The sequence below is a fragment of the Anopheles arabiensis genome, chromosome X, assembly GCF_016920715.1.
Source record: "Anopheles arabiensis isolate DONGOLA chromosome X, AaraD3, whole genome shotgun sequence".
Classification (NCBI taxonomy): domain Eukaryota; kingdom Metazoa; phylum Arthropoda; class Insecta; order Diptera; family Culicidae; genus Anopheles; species Anopheles arabiensis.
In genome coordinates, this window is record NC_053519.1 from 6,540,935 (window position 1) to 6,551,331 (window position 10,397).

The 10,397-nt window shown below is 46.3% G+C and overlaps 1 protein-coding gene across 6 annotated transcripts in view; it reads left to right on the forward strand.

Annotated features, from left to right (window-relative positions):
* The window catches only part of LOC120906401 (potassium voltage-gated channel protein Shaker), a 171,216-nt gene that overhangs the window by 41,977 nt on the left and 118,842 nt on the right, over positions 1–10,397 (forward strand). Inside the window, exons 1-2 of one of the 6 annotated variants that reach the window (XM_040318036.1) lie at positions 4,562–4,814; positions 7,328–8,057. The exons of 3 other annotated variants lie outside the window; for them this stretch is intronic. In XM_040318036.1, coding sequence (XP_040173970.1) covers positions 8,014–8,057 — 44 coding nt within the window. In that variant the 5' untranslated portion in view covers positions 4,562–4,814; positions 7,328–8,013. Of the gene's footprint in view, positions 1–4,561; positions 4,815–7,327; positions 8,058–10,397 lie in introns of those variants that run through there. 2 more of the 6 variants (XM_040318037.1, XM_040318038.1) reach the window with 2 other exon arrangements.

Consider the following 10,397-nt stretch of genomic DNA (forward strand, 5'->3'; position numbering starts at 1 on the left):
TAATACCAGACGTGAAATTGATCTTGAACCCATGCTTAACCTGTAATTAATCAAGCCGGTCCTGGAACTGATTCTAACCCCGTAACAGTCCTGGAACTGATTATAAACCCGTATGATTCCTGGAGCTGGTCTTAAACCCATACCCATAGCCTATAACTAATGCGGAACTTATATTGGACATGGAACTGATTCCGACCCCATACCGGTCCTGGAACTGATTATAAACCCATTCCGGTCCAGCAAGTGATCATGAACCCATACCGGTCCAGGAACTGATCCCGAAGTAATGTTGGTCCTGGAACTGATTCCGAATCCTTATCAATCCTGGAACGGACGGCCAACCCATACCGATCACGGCACTGTTCTTGAACTCATACCGATCCTGGAACTTCTACAGAATCCATATCGTTCCAGAAATCGCTTCCGAACTCATACGGGTGTTGGATCTGGTTCTGAGCCCATATATAACCTATAACTAATCCGAGAATCATAATGGATAAGGAACTGATTTCGAACTCATAACGCTCCTGGAACTAATTTCGAATCCATACCGGTCCTGGAACTGATTGTTAATCCATATCGGTTCAGAAAATGTTCCTGAACCTATATCTGTTCAGGAACTGATCCTTAACCCATGTCGGTCCGGGAACTGATTCCGAATCCGTATCAGTACTGGAACTGTTCCTGAATCCATACCGAACCTGTTACTGGTCCTGAACGTATATCCTGATTTTGAACTGATTCCAAACACATAACAGTACTGGAACTGTTTATAAACGGTTCTAGAATTGGTCATGAATACCGGTGCGAGAACTTATCTCCATTTTACTCCTGTCAAAAAACTGTACCCGTACCTACTGCAATCATGGAACGGAACGCAAACCGGTACTCTTACAGCAACCTACCTAATACCTTCGGCAATTCAGTTACTGATTCCATTACCACAAAGACAATTAACCTTTTCTGGCAGTGTTTTCTTTTTTTCATAAATTCACCCTACCCTTCCAAGTGCCTAGAATGTAACGGATGTTAAAATTTGTTCCTCTCTGCTTCCTTCTACCACACGTGCTTTTTTTGGTTGCCCTTTCCAAACCCCCCTCTCTGCTCCTTCTGACACAGTCAGCCGACCAGCTTCTTCCCTCGGTGCGGTCTGTCTCGTGAAAGGGGTACGTGCATTCCGCAGTTTGACGTTGATGAGAAACATGACAACCGCGTTTACAAACGCTGTAACTCTCACCATAAGCGCAACAGTACAAATAAAAAAAAAGAAGCGAATAACCGTTCCGGAACGAGACCGCAAAGCAGGAGGAGAAAGGGTGTGTGTGTGTGTGTGTGTGGAACGGATGGGTATAGATGGGACGTAACCGAAACAATCGACCACCGACACCGCTGACACTGACGGTTGACGTGAACGTGAACATGAATTGACTTTGATGACCTTCGAACGCGTACAGGGGGCGCTCTGGAAGAAGGGAGGAGGGGGGGGGTAGCAGCAAAAGGTTAAGCTGGATCATCGATCACAGCGAGGCCGGGCGGGGAGGAGGAAAAGCTGCCCGTGCTCGACAGATCGTTACTTAATGCCTTTTTGTTTTGTTATGTTTTTGTTTCACTGTTGAATGTGTGTGCAATAAAATGGCGGAAGTGGGTAAAAGCGGTGGAGGGGAAGTTTTAAAGTATGCGGAGAGGCCTATACACATACACATACATGCTGACGATGTTCGTCAGCCGTAATGGAGTTGAGTTAAATGTGAAGCTTTAACCACTCTAGTCTTATACTTAAGCTGCTAAGACATTCAGCTCTATCGACAGCTAATAAAAGTGATCTGAGATGAGCCAACCCCTTCCCGGACCCTTAACGAGACGCTTGCTTCCCTTGCCCGCGGGGCCACTCGACCCAAAACAAATTGAAACTCTCCTCAACCGGCCAAAGCAACAAGAGAGAGAGAGAGAGCAGCAGCAGTAACGAACAACAAACACCACACCATAATCGCACTCCGCCAAAGAGTGGATGAAAAACACCCAGTCCCTCGTTTCGGTAAAACAACACTGGGCGACACATTTTCGCGGTCACCGGCTGCTGGTGCTGTTGCGGTTGAGTTAGGTTAGCGGCGTTACGGGACTATTTTTACCGAGCCCCCGCGTGCAAGAGCGCTATTAATAGCGCTTGGAAAGTGGACCGCTAAAAAGGGGGAACGCATCCCCAGATGCGGCTGTACGGGGACGCGTGTGCGGGACGGATGGATTGCTACGGGACAAAGGGGGGTGGTGGGGAGGGGGGGGGAGGGAAGAGAAGCGGAACGGACACTTGATCATATCGTCGCGCTGGGCGCAAAAGGAGCACGAGGGAGTGTTGAACTGCGAAGATGCCGTCGAAGTCGAAGAACAGCGCTCGCCTTCGCCCAAGAACCATCGCCAAGCGACCAAGACATAATCGGTGGCGGGGTGGAAAGGCGTGCAGAAGGTACACACACACACACACACACGCGCGCGCGCGCGATCGAACTGACAGAGGTGGTTGTTGATCGCGACACGCCTGTGTGACACGGCACGACGCCAGGTGTGCCTGGCGTCTTCTTGGCCGTTTGTCAGGGCGTACCCTTCATTTTCCAGTGCGTGCTTTCTTTGGTGGTGGCAAGTGGTGTGAAGGCGAGAAAATTGGCTGAATAGTAGATAAATTGCTAATGCATAGTAAAGCAAATGGGCAAAATAGGGCAATAACAGCGATTTAATGTTAACCATAGAGCAGTTGAGACAATGAAAAAATGGGTGAAAAAAAGTTGAAGCAATCAAGAAATGAGTGAAACAAAACACGCATGTGTTAAAACAGCTGGATAAGCAAAACAAAAAAAAAATTCAAATGCAATCCTTTAGAAATGGAGCGATTGTGAAAGCAACAAAATATTAGAAAAGAAAGCGAAAAAGAACCTGCTATAGGGATGGTTTAGTAAAGCAACATGATACGTTGTAAAGTAAAATAACAAAGCAATAAACGAAGTACTAAAAGAAAAGTAATAAAAAACAATTACAGGGATTTCCACGATTTATTGGTTGGTTTCCATCAATTTTTGGTTGGTTCCCATTTGTTTTTGGTGCGTTCCCACGATTTTTTTGGTCAGAATGTTTTGGTCCAATTGTATTGATATCCAATCGGAAAATATCAATAAATTATGGGAACGAACCAAAACTCTATGGGATACGATCAAAAAATCGTGGGAACTGACCAATAAATCGTGAGAAACCCTGTAAAGAAAACTTTGATGAAAACACAACACATTACAAAAAAAAGAGTCAGCAAAATGAAAAAAAGGGTATGAAGCTTGAAAAGACTAATGGTGAAAATAAGTGTGTAAAAGATGTATAAAAATTAAAAAAAAATTAGATGAAGGTCATCACAGTTGCTAAGATGGGCACAAAACAAAAAAATGAAAAAAAAAATACAAAAATTGTAAAAAAGCAACCTAAGCGATAATCTGATGTGTTACATTAAAAGCTGTTTCAACACGATTTTTAAACAAAAATAATGCAATGACACACAAATATTTAGCCATCTCGGTTTCGGAGAGATTAAAACCAGCACTCCTCCTCCCTGTCGCACTCTTCGAAGCGTTCACAGCTGGTAGAAATTAAAGATATCGCGAAAAAAAAAAAAACGGTCGCTCGGATACCGTTGGCCACTCGAAGGAGAAGCGAAAAGCAGGCGGCACGACGCGATCGCGAGAGGCGTGACACCCTGCATCGATCCACTGGACCCAGCTTTACGATCTTGACCTTCTTGCGTGTGTGTGTGTGTGTGTGTGTGTGTGTGTGTGTGTGTGACTGTGTGTGTCACCGTTCTGAGGTGTTTTTAAACACACACACACACACCCATCGACAAAACTATTCATCTCCGATTGCGAGGGAAACTCGCACGTATGCTCGTTCGCTCACACGATCGGCACTGATATCGGTGCGGTCTGATGGAGGTGTTATTTTTTTTACTTCTCTTCTCTCAGCAAGGGGGGAAACGCCGTCCCCCCCCCCATTTCTACCGCACTAGACCCCTAGCCGGCGTCCATTGTTGTGCGACGACGACGACGACGGTGCGAGCGACCACTCGCCAGGCTAAGATTAGCGACGTTTTCGCCACGGGATCGCCAAACAAAAAAGCCATCCCCGCTCGGCTACAGTCCTTGCTGCACCTTGCTGCCCTAGTGAGCATGCACGGTACAGTGCGCGCAGTGTGTATGGGTGTAGCTTTCGAGCGGCAGCGCGAAACCGAACGCGCGGAGGCGGCTCTCAGGATGCGTTCGTCCAAGAAAGAAAGATCCAAGCGACGAGGACAAACCCACACACACACACACACACACATACACACAGATGGATGGGTGGCGATGGTGGTGGAGCAAATCGGAAGGGGGTTTCTTTTTTTTTTTTTGCTGCTACTTCTCGTACGATCGTCATCGCGCGTTTTGTCGCCGACGTCTCGAGCGCGCGCTACAAGCGCCCGAGCGGCAGGTTGCGGCGCAAGAGCGAGAGCGAACGATCCGCCTGATCCGCGTGCCAGATCGCGACGTCGCCAGTCAGCGGCCAGAGCCAGTGTCGGACGTGTCCGCGAACGCCCAAAACGCGCGCGCGCTTCTCCGTTTTGCTCCGATCGAATACCCGCGGTTTTGTTTGCTCGCACACGCGAAACGCACCGCTATCCTGGGGGGGGGGCCTGCCTGAAGCCTTCCGTGGGGCGTTTTTTTCTTCGTCTTCTTCTTTTCTTCCTCCTTTGCCGTTTCCGGTTTCCGGTTGTACGTGTGTGTGTGTGTGTGTTGGTGTTTTCTTTACGGGTAAAACCCGTCTAAGGGGAATCTTTTCGTTATCTGCGTGTGGTGTAGCGTCTTCTGCGTGTGTGTGTGTGTGTGTGTGTGAAGAGTGTCCAACGTGTCCAAGGCAAAGCAAGCAAACCCCAGTGTGTGTGTGTGTGTGTGTCCAGTGTGACTTCAATCAACCCAGCATCACCGCGCCCATCACTCACTCACCGTCACAGACTTCACCATCCCGAAAGCATTCCAAAGAAAGAAAAAAAGAAGAAGAAAAACGCATCCCAGTGCAAAACCTTACAACGGTCGCTTATTTTTGCCCGCGGCCTTTCTCGGAGCCCCGATCCGGGGCTCTGTGTCGCTCTACTTTGCCCTCTTTCTTTTATTGCTCTGCGGACTCTCTTGCCTGCCACTCGAAAGTGAAAGCAGCTGGGGTCGAGGTTAGAGGCAAAACTGAATTGAAAAAAAAAACAAAAATGGCCAAACGCACTACACTGCCTATTAATCGCGTCTAGCAAAGATCACGTGCACGGATGTGATCTACGCGCGGGCGCGCGCTCGATTTTTCTTTCCTTCGCCGGACCGCCGCCGCTAACCCAAAAAGGGGGGGGTGGGGGGAAGAGGAAGAGGAAAGCAGACAACGGCCATTCATCGGGGCCCATTGCTTTGGGGAGGGGGGAAAAGAAAAGCAAAAAAACCCTCAAGCACCCATCCTGTACTACTTTCTTATTTTTAAATCATTTGATACGCGAGCTGATTTCGCGCTGCCATTGCGTGTGTGTGTGTGTGTGTGTGTGTGTGATTTTTTTCTTCTCGATGGTCAGACGGACCGTGCGGGTTTCATTTTTTGTTTGCCACACACACACACGCGCGCGCGCACTGTCTGAACCTGTCCCGAAACGCCTTACGCACTTGCGGCGTTAATGTTTTGACGCGCGTGTAGCTGTGTGTATGGCTAATCGGGAAAACGAAATCTTGAAAATGCTGCACAGTGCTGACTTAAGGGGAAAAGAGAACGAGTGAAAGAGAGATAGAAGAGGAGCAAAAAAAAGGTAAAACAAAACGAGCGAAAGGAAAAGAAAGGCAACAACAGGCAAAGAAAGGAAAGGGAAAGCATGAAAAGTGATAAGAAAACGGTCACGTTACATCAAACGCTATCTTACTCGGGCGCGCTAAATAGGAAATGGAAAGGAAATGACAAAATGGACCGATTGCAGAAGCATAGGGAAGGGACCGCTGGGAAGCTGAAGGGACGAGTTTCCCACACACACACACACACACACACACACACTCCTGGCCACCGTTTTCACTATACAGGGTTTTCCAGGTGCTCTCATAGTTGTGGGACACTTTATAAACTCTTTCTAACGTGAAATGAACTTATTGTAATGGGAATTGGACTCCATAGCATCCTTGTTGGACAAATCCAATAGAAATTTCCAACAAATCTGTCCTAAAAGGATGCCAATAGAGTCCAATTTCCATCATATGAAGTTCACTTCCCATAAGAAAAAATTAAGGAAGTGTCCCACAACTATGAGAACCCCTTGGAACACCCCGTTAGGGTGGATTATTTGAAAGTTTAACAAACAAACAAAAAAACTTCTTTGCAACAGAAAACGACCCCCTCCCCCGTCCTTCTCGCACCACGAGCACGAATGGACGGGAATGGGAGTGAATTATTTTTATGAGAAATTTTACATTTTCATCGCTTCCTGTCCGCCCGTGTCGCAGTGGGTGGGTTGTGTGTGTGTGTGTGTGTTTTTTTTTTGGGGTACGGTAAAACGGTACTACGGTTACGCACTAGCCGTTGTTGTTGTTTTTTGCTGCTGGGTGCGTTGCCGAGTGGAGCCGTTTGAAAAACAAACAAACAAACGAACAAGAAAACCACAAACATGGGCAAATATTTCCTTTCTTTTCACCTTCCTTTCCCTGCACTACCCCTGTCCCTCCTTTTTGATTTTAATCTCGATATGCGTGTGTGTGTGTGTGTGTGTGTGTGTGTGTGTTAGGGCTTGCGTAACGTACGTGCGTTTGCATTGGAAAGGCTAAAGAGAAAGGGGGATGTCCTGCGTCATCCGTCCTGATCCGCATCCGCGTCCGTCATCGCCGTTTAAATTTTGCGTTTCGTTGGGTGTGTGTGTGTGTGTGTGCTATTTTTTTTGTTTCCTCGGAAGCAGCTACTAAAAACCTGAAACCACAGACGAGTCAAATGTCTACGAGGGGTTTTTTTTTGTTCTGGGGCTTGCTGGTTGTTAGCACTGTCAGTTGCTGTCTTGTGCTGAAGATCAGGGCATTTGGAGAGCCTTTTTTCTTCCTCATAAAATTAGTAAATCCACACACTAAAAAAGAGTCAAACACAGATCGTGTAGGAAAACCACACAGAACAGCAGTCAGCAGCAATCATTTAAATACAAGAAACATCTTCTATATTCATTACAAAAGTGTTCAATAGTGTCGCATTCTCAATTTTGTTTTGTTTTTTTTGTTTATTGGTTTGCTTGCCCATCCTCAACAATCCCACGTCCCACGCGCTAAAGGTTGCTTTGTAATGCAAGGGCGAAATTAAACAAAAAAAAAAGAGAAAATAAATTAATGAGATGCTTGTGCAATCAGCACGAAAATAGTCCGCAAGAAAGCAGTGCCAGTGCCAGTGGAAGTTTTGCAGGGCCCACCACCCCAAGCCCGGGCGGGCGAAGCGAAAGTGCAACAAAACACCCCGGGGGTGAAAGGAAACAAAATTGCCCAAAATGTCCGTTCGCCAATCAACCGCGCCGGCTGTGCAGGACGACGGCTGCGAACAGGGTGCCGCACGCTGCTAACGAGCCGAGTGATCGTTGTCGATTGTGTTGCGTGTTTGTGTGTGTGTGTCTGTGATTGTGATGCAACGGTGCATTGTTTAGTGCCAGTGTTAGAAGTGAAGTGCGTGAGAAAGAAGAAGAAGAAGAGTGAGATAGTGAGAGAGAGAGAGAGAGAATAAAAACCACCAAAAATCCAAACCCAACGCCACGTCAATCAAAACAAGGGTGTACGAAGCAACGATCAACTGAGCAAACACCACTGGACAGCCGCCTTTTCACCTGTCCGGTTGGTGACGTGATGGTGGCGCAACTCGCCCCCGCCCACCAGTAGCAGCCAAACACAGCCAGCCAAAGCAGCCCGCTAAGCAGCGCGGGTCCGTTCGCCGCCCTGGTGCCGCCCGCGGTACCGTCGATGGATTGTCCCGATGGCTTACATTTCAGCGCAGGGTGTCATCTCGTCAGCGTTAAGGTGAGCCCGGGCGCTGCTTAAGGGAGCTGCACACGCGACGCATCTGCCACTAACAGGAACAGGCTTACTAACAAAAAAACACTAAAAACTAAACACAAAACAGTAAACAGTTTTACGCATTGCTTCTGCTGGATAATTGTGACGGGTGATTTTTTTTTTTTTTGGTGGTAACTACGCGCCCTACACGCCAGAACGAGATTTATTGTCCACTTTTCCAACCCGTTTGGCTGTCGGAGTTAATTTTTCAACCCCGCTGCTCGGCCGGCGTGCGTGCGTACGGGCGCGCGAATGTCGCGAGGGCAGCGAGGCTGGGGGTTTCGGTCGACGCGGGGAAGCATAAAATTAAACGCGCAATAATATCGTGTGCAGCAAAAGAAGAGGGGAAAAAATACATTCGAGTGCCGCAACGCCGCAACACTTTGCCAGAAATAATAATAAAAAAAAAAACCTAGAAAGCAACGGCCACGAGCGAGCACTTTATAATAATTCGTCGCTAGGCGGAATTATGAAATGGTGCTGCTGCTGCTGCTGCTGCGGTGGTTTTGCGCGTGGTTTTGTTACGTTCGTTACGTTTCCCTGCGTCTCGCACCGCGCGTTTTCGGTTGGCACCCATGCTCCCCCGGGGCTGTAAACTATGGAATTTAATAGTCAGCCGGGCGCGAAACGCTTACCCATGGCAGCGCGGGCCGTAAACCGACTTAGCTGACGTATCGATTTATGGGTTTGTCGCGTTAATTCAAAACAGACGCGCGCCCGGTACATGCCCGGCGGCGGTGCACTTACCCGCGCCGCGGATGGCATTACAACACCGACCTTTCTACGCAAAAAGAAAGCAGCTGGGACCGGTCTCCCCAGCGCAACCGCATGCGCAACCAAAATAACGCGCGCCAACCTTCGGCGTCTGCTGGCGGCGAATAGTTTCGTGCGCCCTTTCGGGCAGAGGGTTGTGTTGCAAACGTTTTTGAATTTTTTTGTGCAGGGCCCTTAAAAGGAGGGCAGCAATTGTGGATAGTTTGTTGTTGTTGTTGTTGTTGTAAGGTTTAAAATTTGAAGCGCAATTGTCAGGAGAATAATTCTAAATGGTATTGTTTTATGCGCATATCCACAGCGTGAATCTCTTGAGCAAGATCTTATTGGAAAGTATTCCAATAAGTCATGGAAAGAGTCAGCATGGGACCGGCCTGCATGACCAGTAGCATGGTGTCAAAAAGAGAGGAAGAAGAAAGAATAAAACACTGCCAACTGTCATCTGTCAAGAAGTACTTTCAATTGCCGAAGCATCTACAATTGTAAAACCTCATAAAATAATAAACAATCCTGTGAGCTGCATCCTCTGTCATCCATCATAATGAAGTGATAACTGACAAATCATAGAAAAAAAAACAAATAAATAAAACATTCCAATTGTTATGATTGAACTTTAGCTGTCAAGTGACTATCACTGTTGCTGTGGTGAAGTGGACTGACAAACACAAACATTAAGAGACACAACGAGAATTAAAAGCTGTCAAACAGCTGCCATTGCTCAGCTGTCAAAACAGTAATATTAGAAATGGTAAAACGAAGTCTGTTAAAAATTGTCACTGCTGTCCGCTGATCAACTATCAAAACGCTTATAGATAACTAAGAACAGTTTTTTTAAAACGCTGTCATAACTGTCAAAATTGAACTGTCAAAAAGTAATGGAAGAAATAGAGATTTCTTCTTTCACACAGCTGCCACTGCTGTCAGACGATGAACTGTCAAAAAAGATATAGGTGAAGAAGAAAAAAATCTTTAAAAAAGCTGTCATAGCTGTCATTGATGAACTGTCATTGATGAAGAATAAAAAAAAGATAAAAAACTGCTACTGCTGTCTGCTGATGAACTATCAAAATATAGGCAAGAAAAAAATCTTCCGAAACGCTGTCATAGCTGTCATTGATTAACTGTCAAAAGAGTAATGGAAGAAATGGAGATTTTTTTTTCTTTCAAAAAGTGGCCCCCGTTGCCAGATAATGAATTGTGAAGATAGTTACAGATAAGGAGGAACAAATTATTTAAAAACGTTGTCATAGCTGTCATTGATGAACTGTCAAAACGGTTTTAGATGTAGAAGAAAAAACAAAATCGAAAAAAAAGCTATCACAGTTGTCATTGCTGAACTGTCAAAATAGAAGAATAGAATAAGTAAAGTAAGAATAAGAAGAAGAAAATAAGAATAAAGAATAAGTAATAGAAGAAGAAGAAGAAAAAGATATAAACAGGCTGTCACTGCTCTCATTGCTGAACTGTCAAAACAGCAACAGTAGAAAATGAGGAAAAAACTAAATCTATAATAAAAGCATTCGCTGCTGGTAA